Source organism: Bos mutus, chromosome 19 (assembly GCF_027580195.1).
Source record: "Bos mutus isolate GX-2022 chromosome 19, NWIPB_WYAK_1.1, whole genome shotgun sequence".
Lineage (NCBI taxonomy): Eukaryota > Metazoa > Chordata > Mammalia > Artiodactyla > Bovidae > Bos > Bos mutus.
Window position 1 is genome coordinate 42813613 of NC_091635.1, and position 22837 is coordinate 42836449.

Sequence of the window (22837 nt, forward strand, 5' to 3'; positions counted from 1 at the left end):
ACTAGTTAAAGGCTATTCAGGGCACCTAATTGAGGTGAGGGACAGGCAGCTGAAGTAAACAGAGGAGAACTCCTGCTCACCTTGAACCAGCTCTCTACCTGGAAGCAGAGCTCAAAGTGAATCCCCCTCTGGAAGGACATCTGCATCTTCCTCTCCTCCGGCCCCCAGCTTCTGTTCTGCCTTGTGTTGCAAACCACATAGCCATTGTCTTCAAACCGAGGGTTGAAGTGGAAGGCAATGTTGTTGATGTCACTGAAAGCAATCTGAAAGTTTACTTCAAACCTAGGTCAAGGAAAATCAGACAGTATCCTGGCTTACTGCCAAGGGTGGGAACAGGAGGTGCTCACTCTTTGACTGACATCCATCTGGGAACCTGCATACAACCTGCGTGGCTGGTTGGTACTCATCCCTACTCTCTTCCCATCCCTTTGGTTCACCTCATTCACCTTAGTGTGTTTTGTACAGTTACCACATTGTGTCCTTACAGTGTGGTTTTCTAAAAATAAGGAGGACCATTTTTTGATTGGGTTATTTATTTTTCTGGAATTGAGCTACAGGAGTTGCTTGTATATTTTTGAGATTAGTTCTTTGTCAGTTGCTTCATTTGCTATTATTTTCTCCCATTCTGAAGGCTGTCTTTTCACCTTGCTTATAGTTTCCCTTGTTGTGCAGAAGCTTTTAATTTTAATTAGGTCCCATTTGTTTATTTTTGCTTTTATTTCCAATATTCTGGGAGGTGTGTCATAGAGGATCCTGCTGTGATTTATGTCGGAGAGTGTTTTGCCTATGTTCTCCTCTAGGAGTTTTATAGTTTCTGGTCTTACGTTTAGATCTTTAATCCATTTTGAGTTTATTTTTGTGTATGATGTTAGAAAGTGTTCTAGTTTCATTCTTTTACAAGTGGTTGACCAGTTTTCCCAGCACCACTTGTTAAAGAGATTGTCTTTTCTCCATTGTATATTCTTGCCTCCTTTGTCAAAGATAAGGTGTCCATAGGTGCATGGATTTATCTCTGGGCTTTCTATTTTGTTCCATTGGTCTATGTTTCTGTCTTTGCGCCAGTACCATCGGAGAAGGCAATGGCACCCCAGTCCATTACTCTTGCCTGGAAAATCCCATGGGCGGAGGAGCCTGGTAGGCTGCAGTCCATGGGGTCGCTAAGAGTCAGACGTGACTGAGCAACTTCACTTTCACTTTTCACTTTCATTCATTGGAGAAGGAAATGGCGACTCACTCCAGTGTTCTTGCCTGGAGAACCCCAGGAACGGGGGAGCCTGGTGGGCTGCCATCTATGGAGTCTCACAGAGTCGGACACGACTGAAGTGACTTAGCAGCAGCAGCCAGTACAATACTGTCTTGATGACTGTGGCAAAGAACTAAACAGACATTCCTCCAAAGAAGACATACAGATGGCTAACAAACACATGAAAATATGCTCAATATCACTCCTTATCAGAGAAATGCAAATCAAAACCACAATGAGGTACCATTTCATGCCAGACAGAATGGCTGCTATCCAAAAGTCTATAAGCAATAAGTGCTAGAGAGGGTGTGGAGAAAAGGGAACCCTCTTACACTGTTGGTGGGAATGCAAACTAGTACAGCCACTATGGAGAACAGTGTGGAGATTCCTTAAAAAACTGGAAATAGAATTGCCTTATGACCCAGCAATCCCACTGCCGAGGAAACCAGAATTGAAAGAGACACGTGTATCCCAATGTTCATTGCAGCACTGTTTATAATAGCCAGGACATGGAAGCAACCTAGATGTCCATCAGCAGACAAATGGATAAGAAAGCTGTGGTACATATACACAATGGAGTATTACTCAGCCATTTAAAAGAATACATTTGAATCAGTTCTAATGAGGTGGATGAAACTGGAGCCTATTATACAGAGTGAAGTAAGCCAGAAAGAAAAACACCAATACAGTATACTAACGCATATATATGGAATTTAGAAAGATGATAATGATAACCCTGTATGCAAGACAGCAAAAGAGACACAGACGTATAGAACAGTCTTTTGGACTCTGGGAGAGGGAGAGGGTGGGATGATTTGGGAGAATGGCATTGAAACATGTATAATATCATATATGAAACAAATTGCCAGTCCAGGTTCAATGTATGATACCGGATGCTTGGGGCTGGTGCATTGGGATGACCCAAAGAGATGGTACTGGGAGGGAAGTGGGAAGGAGGTTCAGGATGGGGAATACATGTATACCCATGGCGGATTCATGTTGATGTATGGCAAAACCAATATAATATTGTAAAGTAATTAGCATACAATTAAAATTCATAAATTTATATTAAAAAATAAAGACAATAAATATACAAAAAAATAATAAAAATAAGGAGGAAATGGGTAAAGAAATTTGTGTCCAAGGTGGAAGTGGAGAAACATCCCTAGAAGTGAGAGTCTTTGGGACCAAGTGGTGGCTCATTGGAGGCCAGCCTGTGTCTGCTCAGTTGGGAAAGAAGAGGACACATGGAAAGAACAGGTGACATCAATGGGACACCTACAGAGATGGTGTCTAAGGGGAGACATAGAATAAGCACTAGGTTCAGGAGTGGGGACCTCACGTGAGCCCGTGTCCCTCAGTGGAGGCTGGTGTGTGTCTATCTGTGGGGTCAGCAGACCTGGATCCCAACCCCAGCTCTGAAGTTTTTGTCATTTGCAATGATCCTGGACTATGCTATCCTCAAGCGGCCCAGCCCAGAAATAGGGCGACTGCCTTCCTAGGAAATCCCCAAGTAAGTAACTCTTTTTGGAAGGACTATGAGTGGATAGCTGGAATTAACTCTTTTAAATTATTTTAAATTTATTATTAATTGGAGGATAATTGTTTTACAATATTGTGTTGGTTTCTCCCATGTATCAACATGAATCAGCCATAGGTATACAAATATCCTCTCCCTCTTGAACTTCCTTCCCACCTCCCCACCCCATCCCAGCCTTCTAGGTGTTCCAGAGCACCAGATTTGAGTTCCCTGTGTCATACAGCAAATTTCCACTAGCTATCTAGTTTTGCATATGGTAATATGCATGTTACTTACTCAATTTGGCCCACCCTTTCCTTCCCCACTGTTTCCACAAATCTGTTCTCTATGTCTGCATCTCCATTACTACCCTGCAAAGAGGTTCGTCAGTACCATTGTTCTAGATCCCATATATATATGCATTAATATATGATATTTGTTTTCCTCTTTGTGACTTCATTCATCTACCTCATTTAACTGACTCAAATGTGTTCCTTTTTAAAGGGAGTAATATTCTGTTGTATGTATGTACCACAATCCTGGTACATCCAATCATCTGTTGATGGACATCTAGGTAGCTTCCATGTCCTAGCTGTTGTAAATAGTGCTGTGATGAACACTGTGGTACATGTGTCTTTTTCAATTATGCTTCTTCAGGGTATCTGTCCAGGAGCCCTCTTATTTGCAGAGCCCATTTGCTTCCTCTGTGAAGGAGGTGATTTCTGGATGCTGTCCTCAACACTAGGGTGCTCTGTGAGGTTTAATCCAGCAGGGCCACGAGGAACTGTTATGGCCCTGAACCCAGCCGTCCTCTATCCAAGGAAAAGGAAGCTCCAAGTGACTGAAATGGCAACATCTAAGTCCCTATTCCTAAAGTGGAGAAAAGTGTTTCTGAAATATCTCTGGAAGTAGTTTTCCTTTGGGGGTCCTCCAGCTTCATTGCTGTGTTCCTTTGAAAATTCCGCCCCTGGGAAGGAGAGAACAGCAGGTACCATCGGAAGAGGGACCCTCAAAGGTAGAGACGGGTCTATCAGGCAGAGCGGGAGTAGAAAATGCTCCTGTGCTGGGAGGAAGGGTCAGCAGAGGAAGAGGGAGAGAGAGAGATGGGAGTTCAGAGACAAGGTCCCCGATTCCCCCACTGACAGAGTTTCTGGGGAACTGGGTGCCTCACTTCCCTCCGAGTCCCCTGGGGGCACGCAGGGCTCTCAGAGTCCATGGCCACACAGTCAGTGTGTCACCTGGCAGGGGAGGCAGTGGCAGAGGAAGTCATCCAGAATCCAGATGTAGAGGTAGGGCTGTGGGGCGAGGGGCCTGGAGGGATCTAGAAGGTCCTGGACCCCATGCAAAGTGATGAGAGGACCAGCGAGGGCAGAAGCCAGCTGAGATTGGATAGAGAGGCTTCAGAGAAAGACCACGTGTCCTGAGGGGCCTCGGTGGACAGAGTGGGCCTCAGGAGAGTTCTACCTGGGATTTGTGAACACCTGAGGACCCCTACTGCTTCTGAGAACATGTGCAAGTTTCCCAATAGACCCCTTGAGCAGGAGGGGAACGGGAAACAGAAATGAGATATTAATATTTTGAATTGATTTGCATTTTCCGGAAAAGATCTTGAAACTGAAAGAGAAACTGAAACAAATTACAGCTTTAAAGGCAACTTTAAATATTTCCACATCCCCTCACATGAGGGTTCTGAAGTAGATGGGAGTGGCTATTAGAAATGGAGAAGGTTGACGTATCTGCAGCTCTGGGTCATTGTGCACAAAGTTCAGTCCTAGAACTTCTCTGGGCTGGCCTGCTTCCCTCCTAGACTGTGAGCCTCCATTCCCCCCGTCTCTGGGGAGTCTGGTTAATGGTGCCCCGTCTGCTACAGGTAGGTGGCAGGGGGGCTTGAGAGAGTCATTTCCTAGGCAGGTTGATAAGGAGTCTAGGGGTCCCCAAGGAGAGAGGGGTCTGGAATTCTCAAGGAGGAAGAAAAGACAAACTTTTTTTCCTTCTCTACATTCCTTAGGATTATATAACAATAATGTATCCTGCCTGAGGACAGTCTCTGGATTAAGGACAGTCTCTGGATTAAACCTTCTGGCTAATTCTGTTATCTTAAAATGTAAATTATGGGAGTAGGTCTGGTGAGGTCTTTACAACCTCCAGACATTCTTTGGATTATATAACCTCATTGTTAACACTAGAAAGAGTACACTAGTACTCTTTCTGCCCCCTTCTGATGCTTATGTCAGAAGCTTTCTCTATCTCCTTTATACTTTAATAAAACTTTATTACACAAAAGCTCTGAGCGATCAAGCCTCGTCTCTGGCCCCGGATTGAATTCTTCTCCTCCGGGGGCCAAGAATCCTGGTGTCTTCACATGATTCAACAACAACCTTTCAGGCTGTGCATTGTTGGTAGGGGCGTGGGGCCCTTCCCATCCCCTGAGCTGGTGAGGGTGCTCAGAAGGTGCTGTGTGGACCATCCTGAGCTGACAGCACCATGGTTTGCTCAGGGATGAAGCTGAGAGAGACGACCATTCCCAGTACCTGTTCCCACCTAAGGAATGAACACTCCCCATGATGGTGATCTTGTGTCTGAATGGAGACCCCCTTCTATCCTCCCGGTGAAGGGGATGTGCTGCGGGGAGGGAACAGTGGTCACTGGTCTGCTTCCTTCTCTCCATCCTCTTCAGCACTGGCCAGGGGCTGGCCTGGGTGTGGGGCAGCAGGCTAGGGGCCAAGTGCAGCCGTGAACAAGACAGAAGGAGGCTCAGCTCCACGGACCTTCCAGGCCTGGAACGAGTTAGTTACACAGACCATCTGAGGTTGAGAGAAGGAGCCCCTGCAGCTCTCAGAGGATGTGACAGGGACAGATTGGCAGCCTGGCATCACTGTGTTTCACTGCATCCCATTCCAGGGCCTGGCTCTGGTCTTGAGGAGGCAAGAGATGCCCCCAGAGCTCCATTATTCAAAGACCCAGACACTTGTCTGAGACTCTCGGTTCTCTGCACCCTACACTGTGGCATGTGTTCTGAATGTGTCAACCCCCTCACACTCTCAAAAAACAAAAACTGACTGTCACGCGAGTGTATGTTCCTCAGTTCTTTGTCTCGTCACAACAAAGATTTGGAGCAACGGACATTAAAGCCCTCGGCGCATCACAGCTCTCGGGTCTTGGACAAACCATGTTACAGCTATTAGGCAAATCAGTGTTACAGCTCCATTTTATTTAGAAGATAGCAGGAGAATCCAAGACTCGAAGAGAAGAGAGTGGAGGAGTGCATGGGGAGGGAGAAAGAGAGAGAGAGAAAGAGAGAGAGAGCGCATGCATGCACGCGGGAGAGAGAGTCCGTGAGAGAGCGCTTTGGCTCCTCCTTTTATATGTTTTTTCCTCCACCTGGGCCTGCCGTATGCAAATTGGGCTTAGCCAGGAGTGCTGTTTGTTCTGCCTGAAGTTTTCACTCTGGTCCTCGGACCTTCCTTTGACCTTCCTTGTCTTTTAGCCACCGCCATTTTGGACTCCTTTTCCCTATTCTACCTACCTAACACTGACAAATGTTGATGACGACGTGGAGGAAGGAGGCCTTTTGCACCCTTGGTGGGAATGTTAAAAGGTGAGGCTGTGATGGGAAATGGAGTGAACATGTCTGATGCTAAGTGCCTGGCATTAAGCTTCTGATCTCTAAAGCATCCCTTTCAAACACCCATCCTGAATAAACACTTTGCCAGCTGTATGACAGCTTCTAGGTAAGCACCCAGGCCAGTCCCATCCATGACGTTCTCCTCTCTAGAAAGCCTTGGGGAACTTGGATAACCAAGTGAGGGACCCACATGTCTCTCCTGCCCTCTGATTCCTGCCTAACCACCCCACACTTGGACCTCAATAAATGTGGAACCCAGGTCTATGCTCTGAACCCTCCTCCCAACTGGATGATCTGGCCGTGTGGCATTCAAGACTTGAGAGGAATAATCCTTGTTTTTTCAAAGCTCTCTGATGGTCGTTGCTAAGCTGTGTCTTGAAGTCATAATAAGAACCACAAGGGCCACACCAGCCACCTCATTGATTCCAGTTAGGGAAATGTCTCTGGGGACTCCCACGAGTAATAAAGGCTCACGTGTGACCCCAGGTGTTCCTAAACTGATCACATCACCATACATAGGCTGAGAAGGATACTACAAAACAGTCTGGAGTTTCCTCTACAAAGTAAATACAGAATTATCATATGATCCAGCAACTCCACTTCTAGGTGTATACCCTAAAGAACTGAAAACAGGAACTTTAGGAGATACTTGTACATCGCGTTCATAGTATTCTTAAGATAGCCAAGAGATAGAAGCAACCCAAGTGTCCATCAGCGGATGGCTAGATAAAATGAGATCTGTACATACAAAGCAGTATCGTTAGTCTTAAAAAGGAAGGGAATTCTGACTCAGGTTATAACATGGATGAACTATGATGATGTTGAGGAAGGAAGAAATTTTCCTCTACCCCTCTAGGTTCTTCTGGCCAGTCTAAGAATTAAATTGACAGGAGACAGTTTAATGAGAGAAAAAGCTAACAAAAGTTTAATAGCATGTATACATGGGAGAGACGCAGGAGAGCTAACTCACCACAGTGGTCGAAGCCCTCTGCTTAAATACCACCTTCAGCTAAGACAGAAGACGATGTTGAGGGTGATGGTTTGGGACTTCAGAGAAGAGGAAGGCAACTCACATGGTACAGAAAAGCAGATGTTTGGTAAATAAGTGCTGGCTGGATAGAAAGTAAACTCTGATCTCTAGGCCCTGCTGGGTTCTCCCACCACACCTCACCCAGATTCTTCTGTACATATCACTGGTCACGGTTCTACTCCTGGCACAGGCCCCTTATCTACATTCTTTGCAGCAGTTGATATGGTAGTAACAAGAAAAATTGAAGTCTTTTTATTTTTTCTTAAAAAGAATCAGCCTAGAGCTTCCCTGGTGGTCCAGTGGTTAAGCATCTGCCTTGCAATGCAGAGGGCTCAGGTTCGATTCCTGGTCTGGGAAGATCCCCCGTGCGGTGGAGCAACTAAGCCAGTGTGCCACAGCTACTGGGCCCACTCTCTAGAGCCTGAGAGGCGCAACTACTGAAGCCCACATTCCTAGGGCCCATGCTCCGCAACAAGAGAAGCCACCACAGTGAGAAGCCCGAGTGCTGCAGCTAGAGAGTGGCCCCCACGTGCCGCAACCAGAGAAAGCTCGCGTGCAGCAACAAAGACCCCCCACAGCCAAAATAAAAAAAGAATCAAAAAAAAAGAATCAGCTTAAATAAATCCTCGTGCTGGAGTAATACATTTTGGGGTGGCTAGTTTTGCTCCTCCGTATTCTCTAAGCCACAGTCTTTCCTCATCTATGAGATGTATTAAATAGCTAATCACAGACCTTATTTTACAAGTTCGTTGTGGGCACTGAATGAACTAAGGCTTGTACGACACTTAGTGGATGCCAGGCACAGAGCGAGGACCCCGTAGATTCCATCTGTGTCCCTCTGTATCTGACCTGTGTATGCTGAGGCCCTGAGAGAGTCCAGAGAGGAGGTGCCTTGGGCTGCATCTTAAAGTGTCAGTGGCATCCCTTCCATGTATGGCAGGGGTAAGGATCAAGTTCATTCAGTTTCCTTTGTAAGATGGCTATAGTAGCACTTAGTGGTCTTTAACTTCATTATAAGCAATTTTATTAGATTATATTGTGACAGCTAGCATATCAGCATGCATTAAAAAAAAAACTTATCAAAATCGGTGAATTTTTGTGTAGCCATTTAATATTGAAGTAAAAAAAGCAACATTTTTGGCATATTATGCTTTATTATTAATATTTCAAGAAAGGTAAAAACGCAACTGAAATGCAGAAAAGGATTTGTGTAGTGTATGGGGAAGGTGCTCTGACTGATTGAATGTGTCAAGAGTGGTTTGCAAAGTTTCGTGCTGGAGATTTCTCTCTGGACGATGCTCCAGTGTCAAGTAGACCAGTTGAAGTTTATATCGATCAAATCAGAACATTAATTGAGAAAAATCAACATTACACCACATGAGAGATAGCAGACATACTCAAAATATCTATATGACACATTGAAAATCATTTGCACCAGTTTGGTTATGTCAATGGGCAGGAAAAAAAAAAAAAACTTCTTGGCCATATTTTCACATGTGATTCTCTACTTAAAAGTAATGAAAATATTCCACTTTTAAAACAAATTGTGAAAAAATAAATTAAAATAAATAAATAAATAAATAAAACAAATTGTGACAGGTGATGAAAAGTGGAAACTGTAAAATCATGTGGAATGGAAAGGATCGTGGGCCAAGTGAAATGAACCACCACACACATACCAAAGGCTGGTCTGCATCCAGAGAAGGTGGTAATGTGTATATGGTGGGGTTGGAAGGGAACCCTCTATTATGAGCTCCTTCCTGAAAACCAGGTAATTCATTCCAGCAAGTACTGCTTCCACTTAGCCCAGCTGAAAGCAGTACTTGAGAAAAAGCGTCCAGAATGAGTCCACAGAAAACACACAGTCTTGCATTAGGATGACGCAAGATCACATGTTTCTTTGATGACCAGGTGAAAGCTTTTATAGCTTGGCTGTGAAGTTCTGATTCATCTGCCATTTTCACTAGACACTGTAACTTCAGATTTCCATTTATTTCAGTCTTTAAAAAATTATCTTAATGGAGAAAAAATCTGATTCCCTGGAAGACTGTAAAAGGCATCTGTAACAGTTCTTTGCTCCAAAAGATAAAAACTTTGGGGAAGATGGAATTATGAAGTTGCCTGAAACATGGCAGAAGGTAGTGGAACAAAATGGTGACTATGTTGTTCAATAAAGTCCTTGGGGAAAATGAAAACTGTTGTCTGTCATTTTTACTTAAAAACAGAAAGATCTTTTGGGCAACCCAACACTTGTAGCCACAGGATGCAGCACATTCAGTCACACTGGTCACACTTCCTCCTTAGGGAAGCCACGTGAGCAAACATTTAGTACCAGACATGAAAATGATCAGCGTTGTATCAGGGGATAAATCAGACACACAGATGCTTCTGCCTTCAGTCTTTGTGTGACTTGCCTGGGACCAGCCTTACTTCCCAATTTCCTATAAACAAACTTATACGCATTTATTTAAAAAGCAAATGCTATGTCGTGACCATAATGAAAACCATTACCACATCCATATATAAAAACTGCTGATGGGGCTTCCCTGGGGATCCAGTGTTAAGAATCCTCCTTGCAATGCAGGGGACACAGGTTCAATTCCTGGTCAGGAAACTAAGATTCCACATGCTGTGGAGCAAGTAAGCTCAAGGGCCACAACTACTGAGCCCTCCTCGTGCCACAACTAGACTCCTATATGTGACAACAAAGATCTCATGTGCCAGAACTAAGACCCCAGGCAGTCAAATAAATAAATAAATATTTTTTAAAATGAAGGGCTTCCGTGGTAACTCAGCTTGTAAAGAATCCACATGCAATGCAAGAGACCCCAATTCGATCCCCTGGAGAAGGGATAGGCTACCCACTCCAGTATTCTTGGGCTTCCCTGGTGGCTCAGCTGATAAAGAATCCGCCTGCAATGAGGGAGACCTGGGTTTGATCTTTGGGTCAGGATCCCTGGTTCAATCCCCTTGGAGAAGGGAATGGCTACCTACTCCAGTATTCTGGCTACCCACTCCAAAATTCCAGGGACTGTATAGTCCATGGGGTCACAAAGAGTTGGACACAACTGAACGACTTTCACTCAAGGGCCACAACTACTGAGCCCTCACTTCACAACTAGACTTCTATATGCCACGACAGACATCCCACGTGCCAGAACCAAGACCCCAGGTGGCCAAATAAATATTTTTTAAAACAAAGATTAAAAATTACTTGTGGCTGAAATGGATGATAGTGGTCATGCAAATTGGGGTGGGGGGGGTGCGGATACACCATACTTGAACCATCAGTTCAGTTCAGTTCAGTCTCTAAGTTGTGTCCGACTCTTTGCGACCCCATGAATCGCAGCATGCCAGGCCTCCCTGTCCATCACCAACTGCCGGAGTTCACTCAGACTCACATCCATCGAGTTGGCGATGCCATCCAGCCATCTCATCCTCTGTCGTCTCCTTCTCCTCCTGCCCCCAATCCCTCCCAGCATCAGAGTCTTTTCCAATGAGTCAGTTCTTTGCATCAGGTGGCCAAAGTATTGGAGTTTCAGCTTCAGCATCAGTCCTTCCAATGAACACTCAGGACTGATCTCCTTCAGAATGGACTGGTTGGATCTCCTTGCAGTCCAAGGGACTCTTAAGAGTCTTCTTCAACACCACAGTTCAAAAGCATCAATTCTTCGGCGCTCAGCTTTCTTCACAGCCCAACTCTCACATCCATACATGACCACAGGAAAAACCATAGCCTTGACTAGACGGACCTTTGTTGGCAAAGTAATATCTCTGCTTTTCAATATGCCCTTGAACCATAGCAGTTAACAAATACCCCAAACATCACAAAATTCAGGAAAATAATACTTTTCTTCACAAATATCCTAGATATTTAATACTTTCCAGCTTTTTGGTTGCTCTTTGCTTCTTCATGTGATGAAGATTTGACATGTTCTCTACAGAGAAAGTAGAAAGACCATTCTCTTTCCAATGTTCTTCTCTTCTCCACTGCTCACGTACTTTGGGACCCAGGCATGGGACCCATTCCTTCACGACACACCTCATCGAGTTTCCAATTGATCCATAACTATCTAGATCAGATTTACCTCTACTCCTAAGAGCTGGTTCACACTCAGTGAAGCCAATCTACTGACACCAGGTTGTGGTGAAGGAAAGTGCAGCATTTATTGCATGCAGCAAGCAAGGGGTCCAGACAGTTAGTGCCTAAAGCACAGAAACTCCCAATGGCTTTCAGAGAAAGGTTTTTAAACACAGGGTGAGGGAGAGGGTTGCTGGGTATGTGATCAGCTCATGGATATCTTCTGATTGGTGGGTGATGAGGAATCAGGAATCAATATCATCAAGCCTCCAGGTTCTATGTCCTTGTGGGCAGCACACAGTTAACTTCTTCTACCTGGTGGGGTTTTCTTTTTCTGCAAAACAGCACAAAGGATTTGGCTCAAAATATTATCAATAACTCTTGAGGAGAAGTAAATGTCCTTGATTATGTTTAATGGTTTTCACTTTGTCTTGCTTGACTGTTTTCCTTTGTTTCTGCATTTTCTCACTTCTCTAATTAAATTTTTTCCTTGGAATTTGGGGATGGCCTATGAAGTTAAAGGATTATTACAAACATGGAGGGTAGGGCTGTCCCAGGAATCCCCCATAGGGTCCTGCTTGGTTACAAATGTCACACGGGCTAAGCCAAAAGTCATGACCTCTGGATACCACATCAAGGGTCAACAAAGCTGTGGGTTCTATAGAATGGTAGCTGAGAGTGATGCTAATGCCTTAAATTCTTATTGCATTTCTTGGTTAGGCAGAGAGTTTGCTCAAAAGTGGGGACTAGTTAAAGAGAAAACCACAGGCATCACTTTTGATGCCCCAAAATGGCATCACTTTTGCTGAAGCCCATGACACCAAACCTAGGTGTAACACCTGACCTAACTGTAGCTTCCACCTTCTCCAGGAAAGTAGTCTTAATTAGCCAGTTTGGAATTTTCTAGTCAGCACCTGGGAGGTAATGAATCTCCTGGGCCCTCTCCATCCCAGGGAGGAAGAAGCAATCTGCCTGACCTCTTTTCCTAAACAGTGGTGAAATATATATCAGGTAAAATTGACCATATTAAGTATACAAAATTTCAGTGGTGTTAAACTCACTCTCATAATTGTCCAACCATCACTACCACCGAACTCCAGAACTTTTTCACTTTGTAAAACTGCTCCTGACCTTTTTAGGTGTTGTAGATTCAAGGGACTAGATCTGATAGACAAAGTGCCTGAAGAGCTATGGATGGAGCTTTGTGATATTGTACAGGAGGCAGGGATCAAGACCATCCCCAAGAAAAAGAAATGCAAAAAGGCAAAATGGTTGTCTGAGGAGGCCTTACAAATAGCTGTGAAAAGAAGTCAAATGAAAGGCAAAGGAGAAAAGGAAAGGTATACCTGTTTGAACTCAATGATCAGTGCAAAGAAATAGAGGAAAACAATAGAATGGGAAAGACTAGAGATCTCATCAAGCAAATTAGAGATACCAAGGGAACATTTCATGCAAAGGGAGGGAAGTAGCTCAGTTGTGTTTGACTCTTAGCAACCCCATTGGCTGTAGCCTACCAGGCTCCTCTGTCCATGGAACTTTCCAGGGAAAAGTACTGGAGTGGGTTGCCATTTCCTCCTCCAGGGGATCTTCCTGACCCAGGGATCGAACCTGAGTCTCTCACATTGCAGGCAGACGCTTAACCATCTGAGCCACCAGGGAAGCCCATGCAAAGATGGGCACAATAAAGGACAGAAATGGTATGGACCTAACAGAAACAGAACATATTAAGAAGAGGTGGCAAGAATACACAGGAGAACTAAATGTTTGACTGAAACAGAGACCCAGGATCAGGTTTTGTAGAGAAGAGGGGTGGGGAGTAAACACAGCAACTACAGACTTAGCTGAAGTCATGTGGGTCCCTGCCACGTGCTAGAGACAGGGAGCCCAAGAACGTAAAATTAGGAGCCCAAGAAAATAAAGTCTGTCACCGTTTCCATTGTTTCCCCACCTATTTGCCATGAAGTGATGGGACCAGATGCCATGATCTTTGTTTTTTGAATGTTGAGTTTTAAGCCAGCTTTTTCACTCTCCTCTTTCACTCTCATCAAGAGGCTCTTTAGTTTCTCTTCACTTTCTGCCATTAGAGTGGTATCATCAAGTTCTAAGGTTATTGATATTTTTCCCAGCAATCTTGATTTCAGCTTGTGCTTCACCCAGCCCTGAATTTCTCATAATGTACTTTGCATAGAAATTAAATAAGCAGGGTGGCAATATACAGCCTTGTCTTACTCCTTTCCCAATTTTAGTGCTTTTGAACTGTGGTGTTGGAAAAGACTCTTGAGAGTCCCTTGGACAGCAAAGAGGTCAAACCAGTCAATCCTAAAGGAAATCAATCCTGAATATTCACAGAAGGACTGATGCTGAAGCTGAAGCTCCAATACTTTGGCCACCTGATGTGAAAAGCTGACTCATTAGAAAAGACCCTGATGCTGGGAAAGATGGAAGGCAGGAGAAGAAGGGGATGACAGAGGACAAGATTGCTGGATGGCATCACCGATTCAATGGACATGAGTTTGAGCCAGCTCCGAGAGATGGTGAAGGACAGGGAAGCCTAGTGTACTGTAGTCCATGGGGTCGAAAAGAGGTGGACGTGCCTGAGTGACTGAATAACGGCAACAACAGTGTACAGCCTTGTCTTACTCCTTTCCCAGTTTTAGCCACTCAGTTGTTTCATGTCCAGTTCTAACTGCTGCTTCTTGACTCTCGTACAGGTTTCTCAGGAGACAGGTAAGGTGGGCTGGTCCTTCCATCTCTTTAAGAATTTTTCACTTTGTGGTGATCCACGTAGCTAAAGGTCATAGTGTTGTCAGTGAAGCAGAAGATATTATTCTGGAATTTCTTTACTTTGTCTATGATCAACAACTGTTGGAAATTTGATCTCTGGTTCCTCTGCATTTTCTAAACCTGACTGTACATCTGGAAGTTGTCAGTTCACACACTGCTGAAGCCTAGCTTGAAGGATTTTGCTCATAACCTTGCTAGCATGTGAAATGAGTACAACTGAGTCACAGGGAATCCAACCCAAAAAGAAGAGCCCGCAGCCCTCTGCTCCCACCCTGTAGGATGGGAGGGGCAACAGCCAAGTCTGAAGGCAAATGCATTTTCAGATGAATGGAGACAGCAGGGAGGCATCTTAAGACCCAGGGCCTGGTACAGTTGACCTCAGCAGCCTGGCATCCCCATGCCATCATCACAACCAGTTCCCAGGCCCTGGCTCTGGTCTTAAGCAGGCAAGAGGTGGCCCTCAGAGCTGCATTATTCAAATTCTAGACATTTGTCTGAGGGTCTCTGTTCTCTGCCCTGTAGAGCACAGCATCTGTTCTAAATGTATCGGCCACCTCACACTCTACGAAAACTGACAAGTGTTGATGAGGACGTGGAGAAAGGAGGCCTTTTGCACTTTGGTGGGAATATTAAATGCTGAGGCATGATGGAAAATGCCTGATCCTAAGGGCCTGGCGTTAAACTTCTGATTGCCAAAGTATCCATTTCAAACACCCATCTTGCATAAATACATCACAGCTTCTAGGGAAGCTCTTAGACCAGCCCTCTCTGCGCCCTCTGCCATGAAGTTCTCCTTTCTAGAAAGCCTTAGGGAATCTAGATAACTACATTTCTCTTCCTGCCTCCTGGTTCCTGCCTACCACAGCACCCTTGGACTCTAATAAAGGCAGAACTCCACGTCTGTGCTCCCTCTCTCTCCTCCCCACTGGCCATTGTCCTGTTAGGCCACAGGACATGAGACGAATAATCCTTATTGTTTCAAAGCCCCCGGATGGTTGCTGCTCAGATGCATTCTATAATAGTAATAAGAACCACAAGGGCCCATCCAACATTTGCACCAGCTGAGGAAATATTGGCACAAGGGGTTAGCGAGGTGAGGGTCTCCCACGGGTAGTAATGGCTAAATTGTTATTAGTCTTCCTTGAATGTTTTCCATTGTTTCTGCATTTTTTTCACATCTCTGATTAAATTTATTCCTTGGAACTTTGGGAAGACCTAGTACTTTGGCCACCTCATGCAAAGAGTTGACTCATTGGAAAAGACTCTGATGCTGGGAGGGATTGGGGGCAGGAGGAGAAGGGGACGACAGAGGATGAGATGGCTGGATGGCATCACCGACTCGATGGACGTGAGTTTGAGTGAACTCCAGGGGTTGGTGATGGACAGGGAGGCCTGGCGTGCTGTGATTCATGGGGTCGCAAAGAGTGGGACACGACTGCGCGACTGAACTGAACTGAACTGAGAAGGCTATGAGCTTCCTTGGTGGCTCAGATGGTAAAGAATTTGCCTTCAATCCTTGGATTGGGAAGATCCCCTACAAAAGGAAATGGAAACTCACTCCAGTATTCTTGCCTAGAGAATCCATGGTCAGAGGAGCCTGGCAGGCTACGGTCCATGGGGTCACATAGAGTCAAACATGACTGAGCAACTAACTCTTCACTTTGCTTAGGAGGCTAAAGGTTTACTACAGTCATGGAGATGGGGGTATGGATGTCCCAGGAAGCCCCTATATAGTCCTGCTCTGTTACAAATGTCACAGGGATTAAGCAAAAACACTATCATATTACCATGAGTCCATGCTCACTCTGCTCACCACATGACAGCCCAATAAATCTGAGAAACGAGGCACTGAGGCAAGGAATATTACTATTCAGAAAGCCAGCTGACCAAGAAGATGGCAGACTAATGTCTCAAAATGACCATCTTGTTGGGTCTGGATGCCAGGTTCTTTTATAGAACCAAAGAGAGAAGCAGGGAGGAACCAAAGTCAAAAGGCAGAATAAAGTGGGAGAGGCAATGAGGAAGTAAAGTAAAAGGGGCCATAAGTCTTGCAAAATTTCTCTGGGAAGGGCCAACCTTTGGAAGGAGTGTGTTAATCTCTTCTTTTCTTTGTAGCAATTCACAGATGGGCAGGGTCAGATTATCTCTCCATAAACTGAACAAAGTCACTTTAGTTTAACAATCAGGCAGAGGGGCAGTGTCCTTTGAGGCAGACCATTATGTATGCTTATAAAAACAACAGCAATGAAAAAAGCAGGTCAAAGAAACAGTTCCAACATGGAGTCAGAATTGGTTCTTCTCTGCAACAATTCTCCACTGTCAAAGTTCATTCCACAATCTTGTGGAAAAAGGGAGTAATGAGCGTTCTGCTTAATCAGATGGATCTTTCTGGGAGTGTCTGCCATTAATGCCTCTGTTCCAAATGTTGATATTTGTCTTCTTTTTGTTCCTCTTTGGAAAGTGCCTACCTGACACCTGTAGACTTAGAAATACTGAACTTCAAACCCAAGAGGCAGCATTTCAAGTTAAGGAGTTTGGCACTTTTCTATATGTGGGAAGATTTAAGAGTCAGAGCTCATTAAAATTTTGTCCTTGGTATGTGCCTCAGCTCTTTGTGGGCCTGTAATCCTGTATTCTCAGAATTTCCTCAAGGTTCACCATAGGGAGTGGCTGCAATCTGATGCCTGCTAGATGGCAGGTATTCCCCTTTCTTGGGGCTCACTGTCTCACGTTGAAGGGCTGCAATCGCTGATTCCGCTTCTCAGGTCTTCTTCTCTTGGTCAGGAAGTTGACCAATATTTGGGACACATTTCACGATCACCTTTGTCCCATGGCACTGGAAGGCTCATCCCAGATCTGGCAAAAATTTTTCATAGGCACTCAGGTGCTAAATTTTTGAACAGGCCTCATCAATAATTAAAGACTCTCTGGATTCTGCCTAATTTAATCCAAGAGTCATTTTTCCTTGTTGCTTCTCCCCATATCTAGAATCACACTATTGCAATTATTTTATGTTATAAATGAGATTTTATCAAAATGTTTAGCCATAGAAGTTCTGTGGGAAGCCCGATTACACACTGGTTACTGTAATCTTATAAATTCGACAGGATATAAGCAACGCTGCTAGTAACATTGATAACGACATAGAGCGTCAGGGAAAGAAAAAGCACGATTTGAAAACAAAGAATAAATTTAAGCAACGATTATTATAACTAACTATAATCCAGTTGCAATAATCAAGCAACCAAAGGAGCCACACAGATTTTATGAGCTATCTGCAGTTTCATTGTACCAGCCATTCACACTTTATGCACGGCTTAACGTTTGAGACAAGCATATATATTAGTGGCAGGATCAACCAGGTAGAGAGAATAAAACAAATCTATCCGTAACTATCTAGATTAGATTAGCCTCCACTTACTAATAACTCATCCGTGTGCAATAAAGCCAACCTACTGACAGCAGTGGGCAGTGAAGGAAAGTACAGGATTTATTGCAGGCACCAAGCAAGGAGTCCAGACAGCTAGTGCTTAAAAAACCCAAATGAAACCCTGATGGCTTTCAGGGAAAGGTTTTTAAAGACAGTGAAGGAGAGGGTTGCAGCGTGTGTGATCAGCTCATGGATATCTTCTGATTGGTTGGTGGTGAGGTAACTGGGAGTCAACATCACCAAGGTTCCAGGTTCTATGTCCTTGTGGGGAGCATACAGTTAACTCCTTCCACCTAGAGGGGATTTCTGTACCTGCAAACAGCACAAAGGATTTGGCTCAGAATATTTTCTATAGTCCTTGAGGAAGAACTAAAGGTCCTTGAGTATTGAATGGATAAACTAGTATTATTTTGTCTTGCTTGACTGTTTTCCTTTGTTTCTGCATTTTCTCACTTTGCTGATTAAATTTTTTCCTTGGAACTGGGGAAAGCCTAGGAGGCTAAAGGTTTATTACAAACACGGGGCGTAAGGATGTCTTAGGAAGCCCCCAAGGGTCCTGCTCAGTTACAAACATCACAGGGATTTAGGTTAAAAGTCATGACCTCTAGATACCACACATGGTGTCAACAAAGCTACAGTGACTATAGATTGGTAGCTGACAGTGATGATAAGACAGCAAATTCTTTTTTTTTTTAATTAATGTATTTATTTTAATTGGAGGCTAATTACTTTACCATATTGTAGTGGGTTTTGCAATACATTGACATAATCAGCCATGGGTATACATGTGTTCCCCATCCTGAACACCCCCTCCCACCTCCCTCCCCATCCCATCCCTCAGGGTCATCCCAGTACACTGGCCCTGAGCACCCTGTCTCATGCATTGAACCTGGACTGGTGATCTATTTCACATATGGTAATATACGTTTCAATGCTATCATCTCAAATCATCCCACCCTCGCCTTCTCAAACAGAGTCCAAAAGTCTGTTCTTTAAATCTGTGTCTCTTTTGCTGTCTCACATATAGGGTCATCGTTACCATCTTTCTAAATTCCATAATAATATACTGTATTGGTGTTTTTCTTTCTGACTTACTTCGCTCTGTATGATAGGCTCCAGTTTCATCTACCTCATTCTTTTTAATATCTGTATAATATTACATTATGTATATGTACCACAGCTTTCCTATCCATTCGTCTGCGGATGGACATCTAGGTTGCTTCCACGTTCTAGCTATTGTAGACAGTGCTGTGATGAACTTTGGGGTACAGGTGTCTCTTTCAATTCTGAAGACCTCAAATTCTGATTGATCTCTTGGTTAGGCTGAAAGTTTGCTCAATAAGTGGGGAATAGTTAAAGAGAAAACCACAGGCTCAAAATGGCATCACTTTCACTGAAGCCCATGATACCAAACCTAGGTGTGACACCTGACCTAGCTGGTAGCTTCCACCTTCCCCGGGAATGAAGACTTAGTCAGCCAGTCTGGAAATTTCTGGTGAGCACCCTGGAGGTAATCTGTCTCCTAGGGCCTTTCCATCCTCAGGAGGAAGAGCAATCTGCCTGATCTCTTTTCCTAAACAGTGCTGAAATGCAAATCACTGAAAACTGACCATACTAAGAGTAAATACATTTCAACCGTGTTAAATTCACTCCCATCACCACTGTCCAGCTCCAGAAAATTTTCATCTTGCAAAATTACAATTGACCTTTTAGATGTTGGTGAAACATTCAAAAATTGTAAAACACAGAGATGATCAAATAGACCTGAGTGTCCCCAGCAGGCTACTTTGTGCTCTTTGATCTGTCGCTTCACTGAACTCACACAGTGAGCTGTGGGGCCTCAGACTGCTCATTCCACAGGTGAGAAAACCAAGGCTTCGAAAGGTGAAGTCACGTGTCTAAGATCCCCCAGCCGATGAGAATGGCAGAGCTGGGAATCTGAGCAGGATTCAGTTTGATTCCCAAGCCCAGTTTTTTTTAAGTATCCCACGGCCTCCTAAGCAGGGTGGGGACAGAGAGTGACAGAGACAAGCGCCTTACTAGTCCAGCAGACTGAGCAGATATCCCAAAGAGAGACGGGACACAAGAAGGGCAGGACAAGGGAGCCAGAGGTGTCCCCAGAGCCCCTGGGTAGAAGACTGGCTGGCGAATTTGGGTCCATGCAGCAGGGCCCAGACACAGAGGACAGGGCCCCACACCCAGCCCCGGGTAGGGGACAGCCTGACCTGGAAGCTGATGGAGGACAGCTGTGCAGATTCCGTGACTCAGATGGTGGTGACTTGACCAAAGGGCACGCAGCGTTCATATTACATGAAGCTCTTCTCGTTGACCATCACTTGCTGAGATGAGAGCACACGCCAGTAGTGGGCCCTGGCCAGGTGGGAGCACACCCGAGCCTCTGGGACCCCTGCCTCTAGAAGTTTTGACCTGTGTCTGTAGTTTTCACATCAATCCTCTGTAGGTCTGGGCATCAGTCTTCAGAGCTGTATCAGTTACAAGAACATGCTTGGGACCCGAAATGCATCCAAACACAACCTCTACACTTAGTCATGTAGCAGGATGAGGGGGACATCCACGTTCACACAGAGAAGCAGGGACATGGATGTACTCACTCCCCCTCCCATCCCCCCAAGCCCAGAGATACTGCTCTACTTCCAAAAGCAATGTGCAATGCCCTGCAAAACAAAGCCATTAATAACATCTGGATAAAGGCCAGTACTTTGGCCACCTCATACAAAGGGTTGGCTCATTGGAAAAGACTCTGATGCTGGGAGGGATTGGGGGCAGGAGGAGAAGGGGACGACAGAGGATGAGATGGCTGGATGGCATCACCGACTCGATGGACGTGAGTTTGAGTGAACTCCGGGAGTTGGTGATAGGCAGGGAGGCCTGGCGTGCTGTGATTCATGGGGTTGCAAAGAGTTGGACACTACTGAGCGACTGAGCGACTGAATTGAACTGAACTGAAAGGCAGCAACAGTGTAACAGAAACTCAGATGTTACCAGGGACCTAGAGCAGAAGAAAAGCCAGAGCAGAAGATTGAAATCAACTCGGATTTAAGGACCCAGCAGGCCAAAAAAGTACCATGGTAACTTATCTAGTGCTTATTTCCAGAGTAAAAGAAGCAAGAGGTGCACCTGGAGTTACAGGTGAAGGTGTGGAAGGAGACTGCAGCCTTAGCCTTACAAGGAAATGGTCCTCTTCTCTGTACAAAGGTGTTGCTCACGTGACTGTTTAAACACTGTCCACAGCACCAGATGGGGCCAGGGGACAGCCAGCTGAAGGGAAGTGAGTTCCTGCTCCCCTTGAACTCTGAGCTCTGTATCCGGAAGCAGAGCTCAAATTGGCTCCCCCTCTGGGAAGGCGTCTGCATCTTCTACTCCTCAGGCTCCAGCTTCTTTTCTGCTTCCTGTTGCAGACCATGTACCCTGTGTTTTCAAGCCGAGGGCTGAAGTGGAAGGCAATGTCACTGTCACTGCACCTGGTCTGAAAGTTCCCAGGAAACCTTTGTGGAGGAAGTCAGACAGGGCTTGGTGTCCTGGCTTACTGCCAAGGGCGGAACAGGAGGTGCTCGCACTTTGACTGACACCCATCCGGGAATCTGCATACCACCTGTGTGGCTGGCTGGTACCCGTCTCTAGTTTGTTGCCATCACTTTTGTTCACCTAATTTGCACTTAGTGTGCTTTTGTGCAATTACCACATTTTGCCCTTAGAGTATCATTTTCTAAAAATAAGGAGAAAATGGGTAAAGAAATTTGTGTCCAAGATGGAAGCGGAGAAATGTGCCTAGAAGTGAGAGGCTTTGGGGTCAAGTAGTGGCTCCTTAGAGGCCAGCCTGTGTCTGCTCAGTTGGGAAATAAGAGGACAATTGGAAAGGACAGGTGACATTGATGGCACATGAACAGATCTGGTGTCTAAAAGAGAGACAGAATAAACAGTAGCTCTCCAAGTGTAGGGACCTCAGTGTGCATGTCTTTCCCTCAGTGGAGGTTGGTGTGTGTCTAGGAAGCCCTCTTCTTCCCCACGCCCAGGAAGCCCTCAGTCAGCCCACTTGCCCAGCCTCTTGGGATGCTGAGGCAGGAGAGGCTCCTACCGCAGCGTCGGGCCCAGCACACGGTGAGAAACCACTTGCCCTGGGGCCGTCCCCTCTTTGCCTGTCTCCTCCCACAGGGCAATGTGGGCACCTCCTTTCTCCAGGTCCGAGGAATTAAGGCACCTCCCTTCTTGGCCACTTTCCATCCAGGGGCCTTGAACAAGTGACCTCCACCTCTATGAGGCTCAATTTTACATGTATGACATGGAGTGATAAGGGTTTAAACCAGCTGGCCCCAACCTGTGTGGCAAAGGGACCGGTTTTGTGGAAGATTATTTTTCCAAGGACAAGGGGATGCGAGTGATGGAGAGTGGCTGTAAATACAGATGAATCTTCACTAACTTGCCTGCCATTCACTGCCTGCCGTGGGGCCCAGTTCCTAAGAAGCCCTGGACCAACACTAGCATGTGACCTGGAGGTGGGGGACCCCTGGTTTAAACAAGGCATCCTGTGATGGAGCCTCCACACAGGAAGCCAAAAGGCACAGAAGGAAGCCCTCTGCACCCCCCAGTGCAGGGGCACCCAGCTCCCCCCAACTCCTGAGATGGCCCCTTCTCACACTCCCTTGACCTGCCCTGCCTTGCTCTTTTGCCCCTCAGAGAGCAGACACCTCCTCAGGAGGCCTTCCCTGCTGCGCCCAGTCTCCTAACAACTCTAAACACTTTCAGAGCTCGTGCAGTGGGCCAGACATCATTCAAGATCTCTCAATCTTCATTCAAGCTCGCTTAGTCTTCCTCCAGATCTGGGGATTAACACACTCCAGGATTAACCCCATTATATAGATGCAGAAACTGAGGCCCAGAGGTAAAGCAACTTGCTTGAGGTCATCCAACTAGTAAATGGTTCAGCACAGAGAGGCCATCTTTAAAGTATGTCTCTTGCTGCCATGCTGGCTTGTTACCCAGCCCAGAAGCCCTGCTCCCTTCATGCAGAACAACCATCATTTTTCTAGTTATTACTTAGAACAGTAGAGGCACCCACAGTGAGCTCAGTAAACATTTGTCAGATGCAGGAATCCTGGGGATGCTT

At 45.4% G+C, this 22837-nt stretch overlaps 1 protein-coding gene across 1 annotated transcript in view; it reads right to left on the bottom strand.

Annotated features, from left to right (window-relative positions):
* LOC102268987 (galectin-9-like) overlaps nt 1–22837 on the bottom strand; it is a 56612-nt gene that overhangs the window by 33553 nt on the left and 222 nt on the right. The window contains 3 exon segments of the mRNA XM_014478519.2: nt 81–282; nt 5294–5342; nt 5345–5384. Of these exon segments, the coding sequence (XP_014334005.2) occupies nt 81–282; nt 5294–5342; nt 5345–5384 (291 nt within the window).